Here is a 25,988-nt window from a genome sequence, read left to right on the forward strand (position 1 = left end):
ATTTACCCATTATCTTATTTGGGCTATATGAGAATGATGCTATTAGGCCTTTGTTCCAACATGTTTGGCCCATAAAATATGACCCAATTAGTTCGCAACTAAATTAGGTGATACCAAAACGATGAGGATTCGAAATTAAGAGGGAAACAAAAGCGTCCCATGAAAGAGAGCTACGCGTCTTCTACGACTTAGCTGTCTTCTTCGAGTGCTTCAACTGCGACCGTTTGGAGTCGTGTGCGAAGTCGTCGCCGATAAAGCATTTTCCTATGTAAGCAGTCCGACGGGAGAACAGCACCAGTGTCGAGAGGAAAGGAACTCGATGCGCTTCCCTCTCTGAAGCCCTCAATCGCTGCCGCCACCCCATGCGAGCGAGCCGCACTACAAGTTTCCTCCCTTGGGTCATCGCCACCACGTTCATCCACGATCTATCGCCTACGAGGGCTTTGCCGCACGAGGTGGATCGCCTCGTGGTTCGCCCTTTCTTCCGATTTTGATGTGCTCTCTGAAAACCCTATCATCTGATGGTTGGTTCTTGTTCGTGATTTCGTGAAGGAAAGGGAGAAGTCGCGGGGATCAGCTGCGGATTAGAATTGGATTCCCTTGGAGGGACGGAGGTAATCCTTATTTTCGATTGAATCTAATTGAATGAAGCATAGGAACTGAGGGTCGATTGGCAGGGTCAAGGTACGGATGTAAGGTTGAAATCATGTTCGACATGATCGGACATATCAGACAGCTGAACTGAGGATCGAAGTTAAAAGTGATAGTTATCTTCCAAATGTTTGACCACACGTATTGCCGCTATTTAATGTTTTCTATGATGGGAATGATTCAGGAGGCTAATTGACAATGGACATTGACACATTTTTCATTCTTGCAAGTGAACATTTCTACCAAGGTCATTTTCTTTGAGTTCTTTAATTGTTTGAAGATGGTTAGAGATGGTCCTGACATATGAATTTCCCACCTTAATTGATTCATATTGCAAGCAGACAATGGTAGAAATTAAAAGTTTTCTCTGAGATTGGATCTGTTCCAACTAACATAAACATTACAGTCAGTTGTAGGAGTAGGAATGAAAGATGCTACAAAGTATTTGAGAAGTCGATTTAGCTTTGATGTTTCAGTAATTCATGCCACTACGGCACTGAAAAGAGTAGAGGAGTTGCAGGATTACATCATCTGTTCCACACGAAGTTTATTTTCATTAAGGTGGCTTATGAGTTTTGCAAGAGGGAATCACTGCATTGTTTCTATGATAGAGCAAATGGAGAAAGTACTGGCATTGACAAATCATTCTTTCATAATTTATTATAAAGAAAATGACAACCAGGTTTCTTATTTGGCAACCTGCAACTGGAGATCACAACAGTGACCATGTAACTTATGCTGCTTTCCTATTCCTGCTATAAAAAATGGAAATTAAGGTTTATTTCTTATAAGCTTGATTATATTTCAAACAGAACAATTAGCTTTGCCATGCAACTCGTGCTGGTTGACACAGCTAGTTGATAGCATTTTAATTTATTTATGACTATATTGTTTATAGTATGTGTCCTTTTTATTATTATAACATAATTTGATGGGAAGACTGATCTATTAATTTCATTGTGCTTAAATGTATTATGTCGGCTCTAATATTAATTATTACAAATTGATATAATGGGATAATTGATTTGTTAATTTCATCAAGATTAAATTATTGACTAAGTTATAGTGAATAGTAATATATCCATCGTATCTTTATAAGTTAATTTTAATCTTTATCTATTTATTATGAGAGACTAATAATTACATTTTTAGATCATAGATGATGTAAATTTCTACTCAGATAAATTTACAATTTAACATGTAAATATTTAAGAAAATCTAATAATTTTGTTAGTTGGTTCTGAAGCCTCTTCTATGTGGTGGCTTTCTTACAATCCTTAATATGCTTTCCAAACCCTGGCTCTGCTGCTTGTAAGAAGTTAAGCTATTCAATTTATGTACTTTCTTGTAACTAGCTTCTACTGTAACTTTATTTTTTTTCCACTAATGTTATTTAAATGTTGTGAGTTCAATAGCACGGTGCTAGCTGCTAATGTTTAATTAGTCCTATAGTAGGTTCTTTATACTATTAGTTTATACCATTTTGTGATTTTATTTATAGCTATAGGGATTGCAGTGGAATCAGCGCAAGGTTCTCATTCCAGTTGATCAAATTGCACTCCAAAGTCCTCATGCTGAATGACAGGTACTTTCTCTCCGGACACATATTTGAGCTCTAGAAATTGTCATCATTCAGCTACAGTTTTTTTAAGCCTTTAGACTTCAGATATTGATCTTTTGATAATGGCTTTAAAGTTCATGTTATGTTGAATAGCTCGACGGTTTTTATTTTATTTTATTTTTGTAGCCATATTTCTCAAGTATATGCACATGTTTAATTTATGCACACTATCTGATAACATCTTAATCTGCAAATAGGTAGAAACTACAAGCGCAAAAGATCTTTTGCCGGCTTCCTTTCCATTGTTCTATTGTTGCAGGCATAAGATCTTGTTCCTTTCTAAAAGGACAACAACAACACACCCACCCCATCTCATCTTAAAATTCATACTCTCGAAACGTGAATCACAAGGTCAAAACCATGGTGATCCTAATACATTCTTTGACTCAGTCTTCTTTGACTCTGCGTTCCATTTGTTACCTACATGTACTCATTCCAGTTCTCACTGCATTGCATATTGCGATGATCAGTCTCTGTAATGTAGCAGCTAACTCTTTGATCATAAAAAAACATACACGACAGACTCATTTCTCATCGGAACAAATAAAATGTCTTTTTAGAGTTTAAGCCGCCAGACTCCAAAGCCATAAGAAAACAAAAGATAAAAACAAAAACCAATCCCACATGTAATGTTCGTCCCCTAAAAACCAGTGGAATCGAACGTCCAAAGCCTATTTAACCAAAGGATATCCCCCACATTTTATTCTTCTTCTTCCCGAATCCTTCCGTCGCTCTCCAATCCCATGGTTTCCCGCTTCATCCTCTCCACCAACTTGAACCCTTCGTCTGGAAATCCCCTCCGGACCCCGTAAGCTTCCCTTCTGAGTATTCCATCTCATCGCGATGCGCGACTTGGAGGTCCGTTTCCACGCCTCCATCCTCCCTCTCATCCGCTTCACGGATGAACCATCCGATCTGCCCCTCTTCTCCGGCGGTGGCCCCTTCGTTCTCGAACCCTGTGCTTCGGATTCCGCTGCCGCGCCGACGGTCAGATGGGGTCGTTCCCGCGGAAAGGCGGCTCCGTTCGGCCAAATCAGGTGGGGAGGCGCCGGTGGGGATGATCTTTTGTCAGTGAGCTTGTCGGTGAAAGGGGGCGAGGGTTTCGTGAGGGAATCGACGGGGTTACTGGGAAAGGAGGTGAGAAGGTCGGAGGAGACAGCATTGGAAGGGAAGGAGGAGGATGGCGTGGTGGTGGTTTTGGAGGAGGAGAAGAAGAACAAGTTCAAGAATAAGAGTAGAGTGAAGGGGGCGGGAGCAGGTGCGATGAACACCACCAAGCATCTCTGGGCTGGAGCCATAGCCGCTATGGTTTCAAGGTACTTAGGAGAGAATTTCTCTATTTTTAGTTTGCCTCATTAATTTATCTTTTTATTTAATCAAGTAAATGGTTTCACTCTTCTATAAAAGTGATATTGAAGCAGTTAATATGACTTCTATATGCTTCATTTCTTTATTCTTCATTGAAAAGTTTTATTTTTTTGTTTGTTCTGTTCTTATCCGCATTGTTATTGAATTTTTTTTTTTAAGATTCACTGAACTAATGTGTTCTGATATGTTTCAGTAAGTTGAGATGACTATTATTTTTCCTTCTTGTAAAAGAATGTTATTAGCAGACTTAGTGGTGCTACAAACATGTGTATTTCTTGAGTGTTTTGATTCCTTTTCATAAGCTTGAACCAGAGGGGTTATACTGTGGAGAACCAGAAGGAAGTTAAGGATACTAACAAATTCTAACAATTGGAAGCACTGAGAATCACAGTATGAATATGCATTCTAGTATTCTAAAAATTGTGCTTATAACTTTTCTGCTTTGTTGTGTTAGAGAAGCTCGCAATTGATCTTTATACAGAATTTCTAAAACAATCAACTAGTAGGTGATGTCCATTCTATGATTTTTCAGATCTGAGGAATTTAGGAACATATTTGGCTCCGTATTGCACATTGATCTTTTAAATTGTTCAAATTTCTTTGTCTTTAGATTCACTCATAAATTTTATGTACTGTATCTTTCTTTCTAAGTCTTGATCTGTGTATAATCTTCCAACTGTTCCAATAGAGGCATGTGCCAGTTCATAGAGAAGATGGGCTTGTAAAAGTTGAATCAGTATAAGTAGTGACCTTCTGTCTTACAGATCGATACAATGTTGTCTGGCATAGTCGCAAAACCAGTGTCTTGTCAAGATTTTTAACTTTGCCTTGTATATTAAATATTGACTCAGATCCTCTCCAATTTTCATTTATTGTCTGATCATTTGGCATAAGATTTTTGGACCTAGTTCATAATTCATGAGTTACACTCCTTTACTCTATTCAATTGAACCCATATAGAAACCATGGATCACCGTGCAATGCTGACTGGTGGTATCGGACCATGCACAGACGGATATGTACCGGTCAGCACCGATTCTTAGAAAAGGGCAGAAAATGATAAGAATTAAAAAAAATCTTATTTAGGATTTTTATCCTAATTTAATTGTATTTAAATAAGCATAGAGTGTATATGAGGCATACATGAATAGGAATTCTAGATTATAAGAATGAGATAGTGAATAAGAGTGAGAGAGAGAAAGAGCGAGTGAAAGGGAGGGAGGGAGGGAGGGGGATTTAAAGCCTAAAAAAGACCCCAATGGTCAATTTGACTACTGGGGTGAAACTCGACCTAGTTTGGATCGGTATTGGTCAAATTCTTGTAACAACCTGCATATATCGATACAACATAAGTTTCGATCGTAGCAATCGATACATCACCCATACTGACCGATACATGGCCTGTTTCACATACTGGTCCAAAACGGGCTGACTGGTAGACAGACCAGTATGTACTGTCCGCTTCGTACCATTTCGGGTGGTACATCAAACACTAATAGAAACAGTATTTTTCTGATATTTTGAGATCCTTTTGGATAGCAAAGGTACACCAGGAAATGTTTTATACATATCGAACACTTGAGCTTTAATCCCGTGAGAATAGCTTCGTTCATTTGCTTTATGCAAAATGAATTGGTCTTTTAGCCCGTTTTTGAAGCTTTAGTGGCTACCAAGAGTTTTCCCAATAGAACCTTTTTTGATGGTTTTACTGCAAAAGAAAATGCATTTAAGTTTGAAAATATTTCTCTTTCTCATCTGGTTTAATTGATTGGTTGCATTTTCTGGTAGCAACTAGTTGTTCTCAGTAGATATATACATATTCAAAATTGCAAATACATAGCAGATATAATGTGTTTAATTCTAAGCTTACAAAACGATTGCACTATATATTATATTCATGGTCCAATAACTAGCAATGTCATTTCTGTATGACATTAAAAGACATATATAAATGTAACTTGGGGGAACTGTAAAACCAGCAAATACATTGTCACATGTTTATTGTGGTCTAGGCGTGACCTCTTTGATAAGAGTTTGTTGCTAGATAACTAAAATGTTGAAAATAGCCCCACAAAATGTTAATTTTTTTCTATTGAATATCATTTTTCTTGCTAGTTTTAAATTTTCTATGGGTACTTGGGCAATTAGTTGGCACAATGTAAATACTCTAGCGGCAGTTCATGTCTATGCCCCCTCATCAGAAGGTTCTTTCACTGATCTCATTGATCAAGTCAATGTTTGTGTGGTATGCTTTCTGTCAGGATCTATCATGTGGAATCATTTGCTGACCGAATTTTGCATTTTTTTTCTTTTTCAATAAAAGAGGTAAATAATTTTCTTGGTGGAAAAATACGTTGATTATTGACAATGCTAAGAAGAGTTATTTTGCTTTAGTTTTTCTTTAGTTTTTTTCTCCCTGCTGATTTGTTAAAAAATTTAGTGAATTCAGAGATTTGTCGCTCATATTTATGTGGAAAGAAATTGCTGAATTAGCTTTTCTTATCCTAGATTAACATCTCAAATAATGTGATAGATGAACTGTTAGAACATCTACTTGTTCAGGAGGATCTTCACTTTAGGTTTGAGCTTTAACAATTGGCAAGCCACATATCCAGTCTCATAGTTGTTGAATTCAACCATAAATTGCTTGAATAATTTTATTTCCTTCAATCTTACAAGCTAACTTCTGTGAATAAGTTAGCTTTTCTATTATAATATCTCATTACTTTTTCATTTTGGTGATTAGAACCTTTGTTGCGCCTCTTGAGAGATTGAAGTTGGAATATATAGTTCGTGGTGAACAGAGCAACCTCTTTGTTCTCATTCACAAAATTGCAACAGCACAAGGGTTGAAGGGTTTCTGGAAAGGAAATTTTGTCAACATTCTTCGTACTGCTCCTTTCAAGGCAGTTAACTTCTATGCATATGATACATATAGAAAGCAGCTACTTAAAATATCTGGAAATGAAGAAACAACAAACTTTGAAAGGTTTCTTGCGGGTGCTGCAGCTGGCATTACTGCAACTATGCTTTGCATACCAATGGACACAGTATGTTTAAGTTGTTCAATTCTTATTTCTTAGATTTAAACTAATTTTAGTGTTGCGCCTTGATTTTGTATGCAATTGCATTTAACTTTTGATATAGAAATATCTTACCCATTGGATAATGTCATGATCTACATGAAACCAGTCTATTTCTGAAAAATATAAAAGGCAGTTCTGAAGTGCTTTCTCCTTGATGCATATGTCTTACACTCAAGCTTTGTAATTTCAGATACGAACGAAGATGATAGCACCTGGAGGGGAAGCCTTAGGTGGTGTTATAGGTGTTTTTCGTCACATGGTCGAAACTGAAGGCTTCTTTTCTCTTTACAAGGGACTTGTGCCATCACTTGTTAGCATGGCACCTTCAGCTGCAGTTTTTTATAGTGTGTATGATATTTTGAAGTCAGCTTATCTGCATTCACCCGAAGGGATGAAAAGGTTGGCTTTAATGAAACAACAAGAAGGTGAAGAAGTGAATGCCTTAGATCAACTGGAGCTGGGCCCCGTAAGGACATTATTGTATGGGGCCATAGCTGGTGCTTGTGCTGAAGTTACCACATATCCCTTTGAAGTAGTCCGGAGACACTTGCAAATGCAGGTTCAAGCAAACAAACTGAATGCTTTTGCAACATTTATGAAAATAGTTGAGCAAGGTGGTGTCTCTGCACTGTATGCTGGCATGATTCCCAGCTTGTTACAGGTACTTCACACTGAGTGGTTCTTAGAACCATTCATTGCTTCCATCCTCTTTGGAATTCTTTCGTTATATTTTAATTAGTGATCTGTAATAATCGAGTGTTCTTTCTTTCTCAGGTTCTGCCATCTGCTTCCATTAGTTATTTCGTATATGAGCTTATGAAGATAGCGCTGAGGGTCGAATGAGCACTAACTAATAAACTCGCTGCAAACTCAGCACATAGGAGGGGCTATGGCTCATCTGGAGGGACAAATTGTTTCTTTATTTTTCTTTTCCTTTCTTCTTTTGTTTGCTGTTTACCACTTATGATTACCGAATGAGGTTTTGAGCTTTACATTATTGTCTTTGTGTTACATGTTGCAAATTCATCATAGGGTCAAATTGCTTATCATCGTTTAATCCACAGAGGGCATTAATCTCTTTATTGTTTACAAATCTTATTGAAGTTCTGTGTAACCTTTTATTAAATACATTGAAGAGAAAAAGAAAACATAGCACCTGCTTAAAGGACAGATCAGATAAAAGTCATGGAATTCTGCTATTCTGAAAAATGAGGTGCCACAATTTGCAGATCCATCCATATGAAGTAGCAAGTGATCCAAAAGGTACATGTTTGGAACAGACTCTACTTCCTTTTTCTTGTTGAATGAGCGAGCACAGATAGATTATTCTTCCACTTCTGCCTTGTATCATCCCTGGTTAAGCTAACAATGCCTTAGACCTACTTGTGTGCTCATTTACCTACCATACTGACTTTCTGTAGCATCTGTTTCTCTTAACTAGTGGACAAGGCTTTCTAATAGAGACATCATGAACAATAGATCTAATATAGACAGGATTCTGGTTGCTCTTTGTTTATGCTTGTGATGTGAAGTAGACAAAAATGGCCAAATGAATGTCCTGTGCTGCCTTGGTCATTAGACAGATGATAAGTCTAGACTTCCCAGATCAATGCCACAATTTTTACTTTGTTAATTTCCTTTAGACCTTCAGAAAGCTCCTGTTTCTAAAATGCCTCCAATAAGATATTGTTTTCATGAGCAGTGCACAAACCTATTTTGCTCTTTTAAGTAGCCTAAGCACCATCATTTCCACTTGTAAGCTTGCTTTGTTTGTGCAGATGCTTGAGTCAAGCTTGTTGTTCTCTCAACATCATATCATGAGTTATTAAGCTTCTCTTCTACTGCTAATAACGATGCTGTTATTCATATGTTTCTTGCATATTCTTTCATTGAGCTTCATCTTCTCCAAAAAATCGTATGAACTGTGTATTCAGTTATATTTTTTGATTGCATGTTGTTCATAGCTGAAGGCTCTGAGCATGTGCAGCTACTGTGTTAGGGCTTTGTGATACATCCAGATTCGCCATAGACTCTCACTGTCATCTATCTAGAAAATTATACAATCTGAAGAATGAGTTTTTATCTGAACACATCAACATCTTTTTGCTTGCAGTATATGACTGGCACATGGCGCAGCAGGGAATCCAGATCTCCCAGGGCTGAGGTGTTCACGCCATTATTGCAAATGCTTCAGAGGAATCTTAAATCCAAGAATGAAAGAGGACGGCCAGTCTCTCATGTTTCACAGTGACTCATGTTCTCGTCTGTTGCTCACATGCAGAACTTGCAGAACCCTGGAACTGGTACTATTTCAAAGGCATTCGTGATAGTTCTGTCGTCTTAAAGCCTGTTTTGCACCAGATTTGCCTTGAGCTTTTGAGAAGAGAATCGGATCTGTTCAATCCATTACTACAAAGAAAACTTCAGTAAGGCTCTCATGTGGCAGCATCTCGTGGCCTGTGTAAACAGTGCTTCCTTCCATGCATTTTGTTACTGCATACTACAATATTATATGGGGAAAAGGCTGCCAAAAAATGTCTCCAAAGCAATGCAGACATTGAATGGCAGCAAATGTTCAAGTATTTTATCCCCACACACTTCTCAAGTCACCTAATCCACTACTTTGACCCAATACCAATACTTATACTAACAAATCGACATGGAAACAAGTGATTGAAGGCAATGGCACCTGAGATTGGATTAAGAAAGGTGTAAAATTGTATACAATATAAACATATACCACTGCCGACCTGTCTTTGCTGCATCAAACATATTCAGTCAAATGCCACAGGATCATTAGTTCGTGACTCTTCTTTTGTTTATGCCCCCCTTCATAGATTGTTGACATTGTATCGATGATTTATTTACTAGTTATCTCAGCTGGTGCCTCCTTCAATATATCTTAATAAGTTTTTAAAATACATGCATATACACGTACATACTTTTTGTGTGAGTTTAAATCCAATAGGTTGATCAGACTAAATTGTAAAGTTTCTGTTCTGTAAATAAACTGATGGTTTAATTTTTTGGATCTACAGGGAATGAATGAGAGTTGAACCTGAGTTAGCCGCTGTGGAGCAAATATGTGAACCGGAATGGCTAACGCTGTCCTTCACCGGTAGTACCACTTCGCCATATGGACCGGACACAAGCATTGCGATCGACGACCACTTAGGACTTCACACCAGGAAATGAGGCTTCACGAGAGAGAGAGAGAGAGAGAGAGAGAGAGAGTAGGCAACCAACGCGAGAACTCTCATCTGAAGGTCCAAGACGAGGAAAGAACACTTTGAAAGCCAAGCATACGCAAAAAAGATAACAATTCTCTTTCTTTCAATTATCTCCCTAACTCTTTAAGTTTACGACGTGAATTCTCACCATAATCTAAAAGTATAGGTGCATTATTTTATCTAAAAAGATAAATATTTTCCATAGTCACTTGGTCGGACACGTAGCATGCGTGTTATTAGCAGGCAGCAAAGTCAACATTTCGCTGTATGCTATCATTTATTTTATTTATTGTTGTTACTGCTCTCCGCCTTTCTTTCTTTCTTTATTTATTTCTTTTTCCTTCCGGGTTCAGACTATTCTCATGCCTGCACTGCAGTTCATCTTCCCCAAACCTCGTCTCCCCTTCAGTCTCTCGTAGTGGCGATCGGATCTTTAGTAAAGATTCGATCTTGGCGCGTTTTCGCGACGCGGAGCGGATTCTTTTTAGGAAAAAGTTGAAACTTTTGTCAGTGCGGTGAGGCCACAATCGAATCTTGGGAGCGGCGAGAGATTTGATGTTGAGAATTTAGCGGGGCGGGCTGCGGTAGTTGGGGTTTTATGGATAGATTTTGCTGCTTCAGAGGTTCCTCCTCTCAGGTGAGATAGACTTAGACCTAGTCCTGTATCTTGTTATTTGCTTATCTAAGCAAATATTTTCGCCTTGATCGCTTCAGTTTCTGCTCTCCCTGGTTGGTACAGACTGATTTCTTCTTGTTGTGCTCCTCTTCTTTTTGGCCCTAACCCTTGTTTCAAATTGATACACGTTCTTTTTTTTTTCTTAACCTTGTTAGTGGAATTCAGGGTTTTAGTTCGATCGTATCCCTTCTTTTCCTTTTGCTGTTGTTATTGAGGAAAATGTTGAAGTTTCAAAGGTTGGTGATCAAAGATTTGTCTATGTACAACTTTCGATATGTTGTATAACAGTTTTAAGTACTTTTTCCCCTCTCGTATCGGTCTCTCTTACTGGCTGACTTTTGGTTAGGCTTGGTTTTTCTTGTTATTGTCACCGAAGTTGGTGGCGCTACATATAATCAAAAGTTTCGAGGCTCAGAGTAATCTTGACTGTTCCGAGAAAAAAAGGGGTTTTTTTAATAAATATAAAAGTCAAAGTATAAAAACCCTTTGAAATGATCAATTAGCTTACCTTCATGGTGGAATTTGTGCATTCAACTGAAACAGCAAAAGGTTTTCTCCGATGATAATAAACATGTAAATCTTTAATGAAATTACAAATCTCTGGCGATTTGCATTAAAGATGGAGTGATCAGAGTGTCCTGTTTGTAACGTTTAGATGGTTTCATTATTTCAGTTGATAAATTCTATCCTTCCAGAAACATATATACAATTTTGAGTCTTTTACAGTGTTTTTCATGGTGCTTTGTCCTTTGTTGGTGGCTTTCATTTGAAAAGTTATTTCCTTCTTTCTTGTGAAGAAACCTTTATGCTGCAGATCTAGGCTTGTCTAGGGCCGGAGTTGTCCAATGTATTGATCAGATTTAATTCTTTAGAACTGAAACTTCATTCTGGGGTTTAACTTGGAGACTAGTCAATATATTTCTGATTTGGAGTTTTGGAAGTTTAAACTGGATTAAGCAGCTGGATAGACTCCTCTAATCACTTTGTATCAAAGCCCCTGATCATTTGATTAGAAGCAGTCCGGCTAAGAGTTGGTTCATCTGAATTGATGATCTATTTCTATTTAATCTAAGTCCTTCAATCATATTAATGGTAAAATAGAGTCCAAGCAAATGTGTTAGAATGATTACTGGATGCCTTTTTCAAGTCATATATTCGTAATTATACATGAAGGACAATGTGTTGTTTCGTTTCTTTTCTCTGTTATTTGTGGGTTGTTTTTGTTTACTTCTTATGTTCCTGATTTCTCAGTTTATCTCCTCATATATTAATGCACTGCTGTGGTTGTATGATAATATCTGGATAAAGAGGTTTGTTTTTGCTGGTTATGTTTGCAAACCCAAATGTGGACTGTTTGACTTCCTGGTCAACCATTTTTGTGTCTCTCATTTGTGGAATTCTCTCTTTTTTATATATGGCTATTGTAGCTCAAAAAGGATCTTAAGGTGGAAATAGGCGATTTGCCTTGTCGGAATTTTAGTTAGGATGTTATTTTAAAACAAAAAAAAAGACATCAATACCACTATTTTTTCTTTTGCCTAGTGGCTTTTGCATATTGCAAAATATTTTTTTTTCGAGGTTTATAGTTTCAACTTTCAAGAACCATTTAGTTAGGCAGGTCCATTCTTTTATGTTATATATATATATATATATATATATATATATATATATATATATATATATATATATATATTCTTTCTAGTTCCCACACTCCTAGCCATTCTTACCACCACATAAACAATACACAATGCTTGGAAAAAACTAAAATAATGCTTTAAACTACAAACATTGGATCAAATCACATCTACAGCTGAATACAAAGAGAATTTGCCAAATGCAATCTATTTAAGTGGAAAATGAGAAAGTTATACAAAATAACAACAGTTATATTTATTGTTGCCTTTAGATTTCTAGAAAATAACTGGCTCCTTAATCTTGTCACCTGTAGGACTATGCATCTATTCTAAAACTTGAGTATATACATAAAAGTGATGAATGTTCACTTACATGTTAAGGCCTCTGTTGAGGCTCACATATAATCTACTTCATCAAATATGCCTATCCATTATTAGCTTTAATCTACTTTCACAAATGATATAACGTTAAAACCAACTGTAAAGTTGAACAACACTGCCACGATAAGGAGAAAGTTTGTTATGTGCATAAAAAGGATATAGGCACTAAACAACCTTTAAAACATTAGCTTTCAATGGATAATCTTGTTTTGATTTTTCAGCTACCTTACTGCATGATTTGAACTCTGAAACCAATATGTGAGGATAGTTAAAGTTTTTATTACAACAATAACAACAGCAACAAAGCCGTAAGTCCCAACTGAAGGTATCTATATGCTGTAGGATGTAACTTGCATATTGGGTGTGTTTTTGTGTTCATGTTGATGGCCTGTGTACTCATACCATACCTTGGTTTTCCGGTTCCTAGTTTGGTATCTTTTCTGCTGGACTTTTAACTTGCAAGCCATAACGATCTTCTACTAAAAGGGCCATACTGGTGCAGGTTCTTTAGGCTTAAAGTTTTTCTATGTAGTTTGCAGGTTCCTCATCTGATGCCGGTAAAGGGAGAAGTTCTCAAGGTCGCACAAAAGTTACTTATGGATTTAACCTTGTAAAAGGGAAAACCAATCATCCAATGGAGGATTATCATGTTGCCAAGTTCATTAATATGAGAGGACAGGAGCTCGGTTTATTTGCTATATTTGATGGTCATTTGGGAAATATTGTGCCTGCCTATTTACAGAAGCATCTATTTACTAATATTTTAAAAGAGGTGCATTATCCATTATTTTCTACCTTTTGCATTAGCTTTCAAGTCAAATATGTATAGCTTATTGTCATGGTTATAAACAACTTCAAGCAAATAAAAGGCATATCCTTATGTTTTGTTCCCCATGATATAGGAACAATTTTGGACCAATCCGGATGTGGCCATTGCAAATGCCTATGAAAAAACAGACAAGGCAATTCTTTCACACAGTCCTGATCTTGGGCGAGGTGGTTCAACTGCAGTTACTGCAATTCTCATTAATGGCAGGAAATTGTGGGTTGCTAATATTGGTGACTCACGAGCAGTTCTTGCAAAAGGTCAACAGGTATTACAATTGACAATTGATCATGATCCCAGTACTGAACGAGGAAGTATCGAGAATAAAGGTGGCTTTGTCTCAAACATGCCAGGTACTTATTGGCAGCCTATGCTTTAGTAACATTTTGATAATGCTTTTTACCTTTGATACTATGGTACGGATGCTCCTTTGCAGACTGGCAGCCTGGCTGACTAGGGTTCTAGTCACAGAAATAGTCTCTCTCTTTGTAAGGATAAGGCTATGTACATTGATTCTCCTAGACCCCGCACTGGGGAAGCTTTGTGCATTAGTTTTGTCCTTTTCTTGCTATGAACGTTCAGTTACATGCTAATTTGTTATCTCCCTCCAACCTAGTGCATTAATATGTATTTTTGACTTGTTAGTGTAACCAGCTGATGTGAAAATGTAGCTTGATGTAGTAAATAAGGTTTTGAGTTTCAGGACTAAGAACATATCAACATTTCAAAAGAAGAATAAAAGATTCTCAAGGTTAGCTGGATCACTTATTTAGAATGTGAGATCAGAGATTCTGCAAATATGAACTGATACTAAAGACGAAGATATCAGAAATTTATAAAAAAAGTAGATAAAAAAAACTCCTCGTCTCTTCCCCACCTCCTCTTTGTTGCTTGTCATATGAGGCATGTAGAAGAACGGGTGGGAATGTAACCTTCTCTCCTAATCTTCCTATCCACATGCCAAAGACTTGAGTCACAGGTGACTGTTCCCATTAGAACAAGATTAAAGTTGGGACATTTGTTTCTCTGACTCGAGTTAGTCCTCACCCAACATTGGGCTAGTTGGCTGACACTATCCCTAAAATCAGGGGGTTATTAGACAGACCAATTGATCCAATCCAAATCAGGATCAGTTGCTTTAGAACATTGGTAATATGTTTCCAGAGAGCATCAAAGTAAAAAAATGAAGGAATCCTGACTCATATATAAATTCAGTTACACAGTTTCTGAAAATATTTATTGAACAACCCAAAATAGAATACCCAACAATATGTAACCTTCTTTGGAATAGCATTTTGTGAAACTTGGCATTGCAAATGTGAGTCCACATAAAATAGCTCGAGTTCTGGAAAAATTGCACATCATCTGACAAAACAAACCAATTTTAGTAATCTTTATAGACCTTGCTTGTAAGATAAGCTGAATTCAAATACTCGATGGATTGTTATTTAAGCCTAAGCTTGGCTTGTCTTTGTTCATGATCTCATTTTAAGCTTGAGGTGAAGTTGAACATGATTTCCGAGCAATGGACTTGATCTTGAGCAGAACAGTATTCATCTGTCTTGGCTTGTGTTTACATGTAATAGATTAGGCTATTATTTATAATTTTGACTATTGAACAATTTCCAGTAGACATAAGTTTGTTGTTAATTGAACAGTTTCCTCTGGTTATACATTTTCCATCATAATCCTTATTGTCCTCAGACTCAGCTTGTTTAATTTACATCTGTAATGGTATCAAACTATCAATAACCTTTCACAATTGACTAACTTTGTCATTCTATTCTCCTTTAAATTCATCATATGTCATATACGTCTTCCATTATTCAGAAAGGGATACTCTGTACTTCTGGTTTCATGCCACCGTGCCTCGTCGAAAGCATGGATGTTCGTACTCTATCTGAGTTTGGATATTCATGCTTCAGACTCATATAGTTAAGCTTTGTTAATGGAGATGCCCCTCTTGTTTGTGAAATACCTGTGTTCTTAAGCCATTCAGCAATGAATTATGCAAGGATGGAAATTACGTGTAAATCTTCTTTCTTCCCCTCTTTTATCAGGAGATGTCCCAAGAGTTAATGGCCAGTTAGCTGTTTCCCGTGCCTTTGGGGACAAGAGTCTTAAATCACATTTGCGGTCAGATCCTGATATACGTTGTGAAAATGTTACTGGGGAGACCGAGCTACTCATCCTTGCTAGTGATGGTATATGGAAGGTTTCTTCTTTAATCCCGAAGCACTTTTGTGTTATTGTTTTGGTAGTTTCAGACAGTTATAAAAATTAACTATGTTGCTGCCATGAAATAATTTAGGTTATTAGCAATGAAGAGGCAGTTAATATTGCTAGAAGGTTTAAAGATCCACAAGCAGCAGCAAGGCAGCTGACCACTGAGGCACTGAACAGAGACAGCAAAGATGACATATCTTGTATTGTTGTGCGACTGAGAGCATAAAGAATGCTTACTCCTTCAGTTGACGGTGATCAGAAATTTGGATCATTGAAGAGGTCATTAATTTAGTTTCATAAGGGCATCCTCAAGTTGAAAGCACCAAGAATTTCGGCCTTCCGCTACAAAACATGAGACAGGTGCCACTCTTGCCATTCGATATCCGCTGTAAATGCCTTTGCAATTGTGGTGAGTGTGATACTATATGATTTCGTGTGGTAATCAGAAGAATCCCTCTTCTTAAGTAGCATGGCAACTCAGCAGGTCCTATTTGAAAGATCACCATCAGTTAATTATGATTGGTGGGATTGCTTATCTTTTATTTTGCTTTTTTTTTTTCTTCTTTTCTTGTCTGCTTTTACAATGAGAAGCAGATGGTGTTTTAGCTTGCTTGCAGTATTCCTGATAATAATCCAAGTGTTGTTGTAATTGATTGGCATATTTCTTATTCTTAATCTAGTGCCTATGGATTTATGCACCTGTTGTGAAGAAGGTAAAGGCCATTTCACAAAAATAATGTTTATAGCAAACTTGACCATAGTGGATATATGTATACTGAGGAATACACTGAAACCACAGATGTAAACCTGGCTAGTTCTCTTTCAGCATCCAATGACAACATGCTAACATGTAGCTTGCTGCAAACAAGAAACTACGATGGTGTTTGGTTCAGTACTTAGTGTTGAACTGTTGATTAGAGATTTTGATCTGTGAAGTACTCATGAGATGAGATAATCTGGTGAAAAATATTTCACCTGTGTTTACCTTTTGTTTTCACTTATGATATCTAATTAGATGAGCTCCCATCCCCACTTATAATTTGTTATTGTTAACATTTTTACTTTGATGCCACTACCACAAGTTTGTCTGCCCAGTTTTTATTACCTACTTTTAGTGCCCTGCTGGTTCTCTTCTTCTCCCTTTTATAATCTTCCAGATTCCTTCCACTTTTATGAACTTAATTCATCATTTCTTCCAAATTTTCTTTTCAACATGGTCCATCCAAATTGCAAATTAATGTTCCTCAGCAATGTGAAATATAGATAAAACTAGGTCTTTTCTGTAGCTTGTCCTACTCACACCCTCAGATGATGGCTTAAGATTTCAGTAATTTTATCTGAAGCCGAGATTCCTATTTTGTTTGTAAATCCTTGTGTCTTCCTTTGTTTAAATATGTAGTTTTCCAGCCATTTTCAGTGCCATATTTCAATTGTGGATGATAATATGACTTCTCATGTCCTATGTGTTGATTATGCTCTTTTCTGTAATCCAACACAACTTGATTTAACATGTCTTCCAAATTTTTGTTTCAACATGGTCCATCCAAATTGCAATTTCATGTTCCTCAGTAGTGTGATATATAGACAAAGCTAAATCTTAGTTTGTCCTACTTAGACCTTCGGATGATGGCTTTCAGTAATTTTATCTGAAGCCAAGATTACTCTTCAATTTGCAAATCCTTCCGTCTTCCTTTGATTAAATATGTAGCTTTCCAGCCATTTTCTGTGCCATATTTAATTGTGGATGATAATATGACTTCTCATATCCCCTGTGTTAATTATGTTATTTTCTGTCATTTAACAAGCACAGTGGAAAAGTTATCAAGCAGGTCTGGTAGAAACAAAAAAATGGGTTTTACATTGTTCTGCCATGTCACTTGAGCGGAAGATCTTGGCTTTCACAGTGTACACAATATATGAAACACTAAAGAAAACCACTCTTTGTAGTGTAAAATGAACCAGAGATAGAATCACAAGAAATGTTTGAGGAGAAACCAAATACAAAGGTTTGATTTCTCAGTAATTACTAATTAGAACAATTGAATCAAGTTTTAACTGATTTTTTCAATAAAATATGAAAGATCATCATGTGGTTGATGTACAGATTTGAGACACCCCCTGCTGATTTTTGTTCAATTGTATATATATAGGAACATGAAAACTAGTGCTATGAGTCATCTTCTTTCCAATATGGCTGTTACAGCAGTTGTTCCAGTAGTTGCTTTCCGAATCCTTCTCATCATCAGCTTCTCTTTAAGTCTGCAAAACAAGAGATCGACTTCATCGGTTCATCCCAACAATAGGGTTGTCTGTGCTATAGCTAATAGGGTCGAGCATGTCGAGATTCCAACACCTCATCGGATGTTAGCTAGAGGGTATCAATCTTTTGCCAAGCCATCAGGTGTAGGACATGATGCTCTATACGGGGCTTCGGTGTATACCAATTTATCTATGCACAGGTGAGTTATCGAACTCTTCGTGTTCCTGCTGGCACAAACAATCTGGCAGAGGGTTCTCATAGAATGCTTCTTCGGACCGAAACCTTTCCACACCCCTCGTGCCAGGAATGGGACCTTTCCTTTTGCGGGGAGAACCTTGCCTGTCGTCAAAAAATGATAGTTTAGGTAACACCATATTGAAGAAAACAGAAACATAATGTTCACACTGTCACCTACCGTCTCTTATGAATCTCTACAATAATATTTGATAACTTCTTCCCCTCTTTGAGAGATCCTCGATTGATCTTATCAAACAGCTGAACAAGATCCTTTCTGCATGCAAGGTAGACAAAAGGTTCCATAAACTCGAAAGCCTTTCATGGATAAGGAGGGGAACACTCGCACATACCCTAATATTACCTGTTAGGATTAATTGTTTTCCTGTGGCCAAGGAAGCGGCGGTGACCCTCAACTGCCCTTGCCATATTCCCTAAATATGAGGGGACAAATACGTCGCTTTCCACCGATACAATGTAGTCAAGTGCGGCCATTTGTGAGGCATAATCTTTGAAAGGTTCAAGCTCTTCTGCAGATGCCAATTTCTCCTGCAACAAAGTTTGTAATTTAAGACCAAATCAGAAGATCAGGTCATGCCGATAGGGCTTCAGAGTTAAGACAATACTGAACAACATGCCATGTTCCTCATGGCCCAGCATTGCAAAGACAGACAAGCAAGAGAGATGCATGTGGCACTTTATGAAAATGATAATCTAACAGCACCGCATTGTTTAGTCACTATAACAATACCGATTAGTAGTATTGCATTTTTGTGGAATCTCAGATCCAAACTTCAGGTAGATTAACTTTAACATTCTCTACATTGTCTAACCTAGGATTTTGAGGACACCTACTGTGTTAGCCAAATGGAGATTTAGACAGAAACATCACGGTTGTATTTAGAACATACACATCTCTACAAATATAAGAGTTGGTGGCATATCCACCAAATGTGGTTCTTGACTCTTTTATTAATTGATGGCTGTACAATCTAATAGTCAAACATGATAGATGTCTTAATCTAACTCAGATATATAGCCAAATGATTTCCTTCCATCAAAATTTAACAAGATAAAATAATATGGTAGAGAAGTTAATAACAAATTTTTAGAGGGCTGAGTAGTTCCTAATTTTCTTCTATAAGAGAATAAGGATGATGAGTTCAAATATTCACTTCATAACTGATATTGGAGGGATCTAAATAACTTTACAAATGGAGAGGAAGTAGAGAATTGAGACCTTTATGTTTAACCACCTTTTTGTTTGGTCAGTCTAATTCAGGCAAGTAGGAAGTACCACCAAAGTGCAGCTCTAATGGTTATTGACAATCCATAAATTCAATTTATATTCATCTGTGATGACTAGTTTTGAATAAAGCAGACGTAAGTTACAGGTGCAACTTCCATAATTGCCAATGTTAGCAGGAAATTGAAATATTATTGTTTGTGTGTTTGTGGAAGAAGGGTAGAAAGGAACAGTGTACTAGTACAAAATATGTCCACCATAGGAAAAGGTTCCTGAACATAAAAGAGTTTAAACCAAAGCAAGTCTCATAATAAGCTACCTCTTGAATTTTGCGAAGCCATGCATTTCATACCTTGCTTAATAAAATGGGAAAGCGAGATTCTAGATCAGACAAATGAGAGCCGCCTCCATATATCGCCCCTGCTGCAACATATATTGGAGTATTCGATGGATATCCAAGAGAAGAAAGAAAGATTCCAACCTCCTTTGGGGTCAATGGACAATACCCTTTGGCCCTTTGTTCTTGGGGATCAATTTCTTTAACCTTCCAGTGTGAAATGTTCTCTCTGAAGAAAGAAGAAACATGTTTAATGGAATAAAACAAACATTCGACTTCTACCCAGAATCCAGAACTGGTATTTTGTAAAATACCTAATTCTTGCCAATTCATCAGATTCAACCGAAGACAAGCCATATGTGCACCCACTAAAAGCAAGCATGTCCTTTTCATAACGCAAGTGCAAAGCAATATATCGACCGTAAGACCTCATTCTCTCCACCAATAACTACAGATTAAGAAGAAGAAAAAATCATGGTTGTAGGACAAAAATTAATTAGCAGCAAACAGGTAGTATAAAAGACATACTTTTCCTAGTGCCTCAATCCGTGGAGCAAATCTGAGAGCCTCATAAAAAGCACGGCAACGAAGTTTTTGAATGTCAGGAGGAAGGTTATTGTTTGCAAGACGTGAATCTGACTTGGCAGCTTTGATAACCTTCCAAGAGAAGATCTAGATTAGAAATATTATCACTTATGACTATTGTATATTAGTAGAAGGATCCGAGATGAACTTCAAGATACCAGCAAATTTACCTGATATTTATCCCACACGTGTGATATCTCATCTTGATAGTAATCTAGTCCTGACCAGCTTCGAAAATGTATTACTGCTTTTGCAGCTGTCATCAGTTCTTTTGGTAGTTTCTTTACAACTTCGACATCATCGGCCAAGGTGTGGATGAAATGTTCTTCATCAAAAACGTCAGAGAAGTTGCTGGCCATAAACATGAAAAGCATCAGAGGCACCTAAGCATATGCAAATTCACCTATATGAACTGAATTAAATAGCAGTACTTTATCACTGTATTAGAAACATAACAAAGACTAGTTTGGAACCTACCACATGACAGTGACTTCTAGTTATATGCTTATAGTAGCTTTAGGAACATGTATGAGAGACAGTTCTTAGCACAAACACATGTGGATGATTTTTACCAACAACATCTATGTAATTCAAGTGCTTCTACTACATAATAAAAAACAAACAAGAAAAAACTCGTACCTAGAATCTTGCCAAAACGATCTTTTATCAAGTTGAGGAATAACAAGTGTGGCATTAATCAATCGTGCAACGGCTACCATGTCGCATATCTGCCATTCATAACGACAATACTCATGAGGTTTCAGCCAGTAATATATTAAATAAATAAAAACCATAAAGGATAGACATCATAAGTTTTACACGATGCAAAATAGCTTTCTGTAAACACAACAGGTAGCTGTGTAAGCTATAGATAATATTATTAATTAAGGAATAGGATACACAACCAAGAATCTCATTTGATGCATTTGAAAAAGAAAGAAGTGGCAAACAAAATTAACTAAAGGTCCATCAATCATGACCTGATTGCCTGTAAAACATCAGTAACAAATTTAGCACAAAAACTTACTATGTTCAATCAAATTATTTAGAGGCCGTAAAAAAAAAAACGTAGCCAACATGGAGGTAATGGTATCGATGACATGAATGAAGGTACACATATCAGTTTCTGGGTTAGTTGATGTAATTGGGATACGGAACCAGAACTCATAGTTTATTAGATGGGTTGGAATAGATTTGAGATCTGCTGGAAAGTGGGCACTAGGAAAGATCACTGGAAGCATGGGAAATCGGTATCCCATAGTTCGGTTTGGGTAATAGCATAGTTAGGTAACAAAGCATCAAAAATTAGCAAGAAAGAAGACTGTCTTAGAAGCACTAGACATCCTAATGAATGAAAAAGAGTTTCCTCGACTTTGATAATTACTAATATGGAATTGGAAAATAATACGATGATTTCTTTCTTCTTGCAAATTATTTACCGTTCCCATTCCCAATTGTCCCATAATCTAACTTATGAGCATATACTCTTCTATCTACAGACCTGACTTAAGCATTCTCCAGGATACGTTTTTTAGTTTCCAAAACTCAAAGTACCAGAGTCTTCAGCTAAATTCTTTACTCGACAATGAAACATACATGCTAAGTTCTCCCGTTCATACTAGTTTGAAACTTGACATTGGAAATGCAGCAAGCAAACAGGTTTAGGCCCGTGCAACTACATATTCAATATACTTTTACCAAGATGTAGGGCAAGTACTAGATTGACATCAATATCTTTTTCATGCTGCTACATTTTTCTAATAAGGTTTGTGTGGGTGTACTCCGCTGCTTTCTCATAACTTGTTTGTAGACAATGAGGGGTTACAACATAAAAGAACGGTCAAGTGAGAGAGAGAGAGAGAGAGAGAGAGAGCAACCACTGCATACCCCAGCTCGCATTTGGTTTAACCCACCATTGGCATGAACTAGCAAGTAGCCCCTCGATTGAGAAGGAGCTGAAAAATATCAAATTGAATAAAATGTTAGTGGATCACATGAAGTAAAGCAGGAAAAAAATACAGTACAAAAACCAAAAGATCGACATAATCCTATCGTGCTCCCTTACGCAGAAAATATGAACTGGGAGCGACACAGGGCACAAAATTACGATTTGCCGGAGGCTTCCACAACTTCGCGAACCAAGAATCTGACATCGTGATGCCCACCTGCAAAGTATAGAGAGAGTGAAACCAATTAGAGGAGCCAAAAACACATTCTTGACCATAAATGACCCATTATACACCAAAAAACAAAAACTCAAAAAGGGATACAAGAGCATAACAATTTGCCAAATGCAACAACAACAACAACAGCTGTAACCCATCAATAACTAAAGCAACATTCCGTGACATGTAGTACAAGATTACCTTCTGAGTGGAAATCCGAAGCTTGGCGAGTTGGGGATGCGCGATTTCCTGGGTCCAGCCGAGCTCGTTAGCCTTTCGCCGGTATCCAATCTCACGTTGCTAAACATCACCACCACCACCACAAAATCGGGTCATATCATAGATGTGGGCAAAGGATCATAAATCCAAGTCCTAAAAATTGGATCTTTTTCCGCTTTTGCGTATCAAAATATTCAGTCATTGATTAAAGAATACATAAATATACGCCTACATGACCGGTGTAGGCGGCCAAATGTCACAGAACAGAATCAAGAAATCGTCACCTAATCTCCTTTCAAGAATCAAGAAAGCCAGAAATGTGGGAATGTTTAGGTTTGGAGCAACGTAAAGAAGCATCCTTTGAGGAGGGGAAACCAAAAGAAAAAGAATAGAGGAGGAGGAGATGCCTTGGGGAGCTTGAAGGCGTCGGGGACGGCGGCGGAGGGGAGGAGGAACACGTGGACGGCCACCAGCGCACCGACAGCGACAGCTCCGATGGCGCACGTTAGCGCCCACCGCAGCGTCGAGATGCCGGCCGGCGTCGACCTGCGCCGCTGCATCCTCTCCCTTTCACGCGCTTTGTCTCTACGCCGCCTACTATCTGTAAAGCGAAAGGAAGGAGGCAGAGGAAGAAGCAAACGGAGGAAGGAAGCAGACCGCAGGAAAGCAACGAGGAGAATGAATGTGAATGAATGGGAGAGTGTGAATGGGAGGTGACAAGAAAGGCTTTCCAACTGTCCCCGTTCAATGGCAGCACCGCTACACTTCTCTTCCCACAGTGCCCCTCCACAGTACCATTCTTGTTCCCATAGTAGCCTAGTACTGTTCGCCAAGATCGCCACCTTCAATGCAGTCAGAAGAATGCGAAGGCATCATTTCCTTCCACAGAATTCCGAAGCTTTAAATTCCACATTTATTGTATATATATTAGCCATCAAAACGGCTCTGCAATTTCCTTCTATTTCTTTTCTATCTTTGCGGTCACTTTTTCCCTTTGTTTGGTCTTTCTTTCTCCTGCAATGATATCATTACACTGTCTTCTTAATAATTGCATTCCTATGTACACTTGCAATGTCTAGAAGTAATCTTAAATTCCTTGAAACGTGATCACTGAAAAGAGTTCTCTGCAGCACCACAAGTCTAATTCTTCTCCATTCTTAATGTCTCTTTGTCCCCTTCTTTTCCCTCGGTCATTTACTTTGGCTTTCTTTATGTACAGAGTATGAGAAAGCGTGCTCTTCTATAGAAGAGATGGACGAGAATGGCCAGACGTTGAGGTAGATCTAAGCATAAAGGACAACATCAAAGCATTTAGTGTTGGTTTAACTGATTAAACTAATTAAGAAAGATTTTGAGGGACATTAATAGAAGATCTCCTGGTAATCCGGCTGATAACATTTGATCTGCTTCCTTGTTATCTGTAATGTTCGATTGGTGCATGTGGCCTTCGTGTGCAGGCAGCATCCTCATCTCTTGAAATGGAAATTAGCTCAACAGGTTAGCTCTTCTTCTTGCTCCTGGGCAAAGTTTTGACTACTGTAAGTTGGTGTATACACTGAGATGTGTGGTTCTAAGTGCAGAATAGAATAAGACTACTCTGCCATGAATAGATAGATCACAGAGAGTAGACTTAGGTAGACTGAACTATCATGGCCACATTCATTCAATTCGGTCACAAATGGTCAAGAATCTATGACCTACAGCTAGCAAATGCTGACTTCTTCATCCTTTGCATGTCCTTCTCAGTCCAAGGTTTGCTCAAATTTCTTCCGGAAATTAATGCTCCATTCCAGGGTGACAATGAGCAAAGTGCTGCCTTTTCCTCTTTGCTTGTTTTCTCCGAGGAATTTTGCTGTGGTTACTGAAGAACAAATATATTTTGGTCTTACTTTACAAGCAGAAAGGTGAGAATTACATCTGTTTTGATCGATTTACGATGGCCATTCTAACACTAATGCTTGTTCAAGGTGTACTTGTAAGATCAAGAGTGTTTTGGTGGAATTTATTTTGGTCCCATTTAACTGGTCGTTGCAAGTGTCCATCAGTACCTCAGCTTCAAGAATTATAGATGTGTCTTTTCTCTGCCACGATTGTAGTTATAACTGGTTATGTCGAGAACTTTCTCACACGTAAAACTCGTCTATCATCCTCGTCATTGTCACAGCACGCATCATCATCCATCTCACCACAACTTAGAGCTGTAATCTACCTTTAGATGCAGCTCAAGGGATCCATTAAAAGAGAGAGAAAAGAAGGTAATAATGGGATGTTATTCCTTGCATTCTCCTGCGCCACTCTCGTGACGTCCCATTCCAAGTTGCACAAGCGATTGCCCTCTTCATGTGACACGGGCAATTAAACACAGAGAGAGAGAGAGAGAGAGAGAGAGGAACAGAGGTCATGGGAGAACTGCCGTGTCTCATGCTGCTGCTTCCGCTACTGTGCTGTGCCCAACTGAGGGTCCTCAGCACCGTCCGAGATTTCCATCATATTTGTCGCTTTGTATCTCTCTCTCTCTCTCTCTCTCTCTCTCCCCATGACGGGATACCGAGGGAAAGAGACGGGAGTGGCTCAGCTTTTTGTTCTCAGAAGAGAACACGAAGTCTCAGCTTTTTGTACTCGGAAGAGAACACGTAGTCAACCTCACTCTTGCTGTAACCAACCTGCGACGTTCCATCTGAAATTATCATTGTCTAAATCTTTCTATTTGATCTAATGGCAATGAGACATGGAAAATGAGCCACAAATTCTCAAAGTTTATCCTCACCATAGACTCTATGATTTTATTCTCTTTATCTTGGAAGACCAAAGATGATATAGCCGACACTGAACAGTTTTAACATCACAGATCGTTACTGTTCATGTTCTGACCTAAATCTATGTAAATGCGATCATCATCGTCATGTAGGTGTGACAATTAATGAAGCCTTTTGATGTGGCACACCACCGACACACGGCGGGATGAGACCCACCGCAGGTTTGTCGATGAAACAGCCACGTGAAATCCAAGAATAAGATATTCTACAGCTCACTTCGATTGGCCTCCCTGCAGTCAACCTATTCGACATAAACTAAGTTCAGCGCTGTGAAGTGTAAGAACAATGGAACCTGTGTTTTCTTGTCTCATCACGTCCTCGATCAATGGGTGGGTGCATGCACGCACACATGCGGTGCATTCAGTCTCCGATACAGGAAATCTCCGAGCCTTCATTGCTGCTGGAGGTATCGGTGGGCTGCACACAG

General features: G+C 38.1%; 3 protein-coding genes across 10 annotated transcripts; 2 read left to right on the plus strand and 1 right to left on the minus strand.

The window, feature by feature from the left end:
- Positions 1–230: 230 nt before the first annotated feature.
- On the plus strand, positions 231–7,723 carry LOC103982840 (probable mitochondrial adenine nucleotide transporter BTL3). 4 transcript variants are annotated; one of them, XM_065106111.1, is made up of 7 exons: positions 232–470; positions 553–614; positions 2,153–2,236; positions 2,470–3,588; positions 6,387–6,690; positions 6,917–7,387; positions 7,501–7,723. In XM_065106111.1, the coding sequence occupies exons 4-7, from the start codon at positions 3,116–3,118 to the stop codon at positions 7,567–7,569; spliced, it is 1,317 nt and encodes a 438-aa protein (XP_064962183.1). In that variant the 5' UTR covers positions 232–470; positions 553–614; positions 2,153–2,236; positions 2,470–3,115; the 3' UTR covers positions 7,570–7,723. The 4 variants fall into 4 exon arrangements, with proteins under 4 accessions (XP_064962184.1, XP_064962185.1, XP_064962183.1 ...); XM_009399888.3 differs by having other exon boundaries at positions 232–455; XM_065106112.1 differs by lacking the exon at positions 2,470–3,588 and having other exon boundaries at positions 231–455.
- A 2,263-nt stretch (positions 7,724–9,986) lies between these two features.
- Positions 9,987–16,397, plus strand: LOC103982839 (probable protein phosphatase 2C 10). Of its 4 annotated transcripts, none has more exons than XM_065106114.1 (5): positions 10,175–10,593; positions 13,187–13,419; positions 13,550–13,826; positions 15,534–15,688; positions 15,785–16,397. In XM_065106114.1, the coding sequence occupies exons 2-5, from the start codon at positions 13,282–13,284 to the stop codon at positions 15,923–15,925; spliced, it is 711 nt and encodes a 236-aa protein (XP_064962186.1). In that variant the 5' UTR covers positions 10,175–10,593; positions 13,187–13,281; the 3' UTR covers positions 15,926–16,397. The 4 variants fall into 4 exon arrangements, with proteins under 4 accessions (XP_064962188.1, XP_064962186.1, XP_009398161.2 ...); XM_009399886.3 differs by having other exon boundaries at positions 10,177–10,593; positions 13,180–13,419; XM_018825116.2 differs by lacking the exon at positions 10,175–10,593 and adding an exon at positions 10,612–10,685 and having other exon boundaries at positions 13,180–13,419.
- A 1,217-nt stretch (positions 16,398–17,614) lies between these two features.
- On the minus strand, positions 17,615–23,664 carry LOC103982838 (O-fucosyltransferase 7). Of its 2 annotated transcripts, XR_010486392.1 has the most exons (13): positions 23,153–23,664; positions 22,728–22,826; positions 22,427–22,526; positions 22,249–22,316; positions 21,001–21,089; positions 20,532–20,712; positions 20,305–20,433; positions 20,091–20,224; positions 19,792–20,005; positions 18,558–18,742; positions 18,375–18,470; positions 18,053–18,298; positions 17,615–17,958 (listed from the first exon to the last, which is right to left on the minus strand). XR_010486392.1 is itself a non-coding variant. In XM_065106110.1 (12 exons), exons 1-12 carry the CDS (start codon positions 23,303–23,305, stop codon positions 18,145–18,147), a joined length of 1,602 nt encoding a protein of 533 aa, XP_064962182.1. In that variant the 5' UTR covers positions 23,306–23,664; the 3' UTR covers positions 17,615–18,144. The 2 variants fall into 2 exon arrangements, 1 of the variants encoding a protein (XP_064962182.1); XM_065106110.1 differs by having other exon boundaries at positions 17,615–18,298.
- Between the last annotated feature and the right edge of the window lie 2,324 nt (positions 23,665–25,988).

The sequence above is a fragment of the Musa acuminata genome, chromosome BXJ2-4 (genome assembly GCF_036884655.1).
Source record: "Musa acuminata AAA Group cultivar baxijiao chromosome BXJ2-4, Cavendish_Baxijiao_AAA, whole genome shotgun sequence".
Lineage (NCBI taxonomy): Eukaryota > Viridiplantae > Streptophyta > Magnoliopsida > Zingiberales > Musaceae > Musa > Musa acuminata.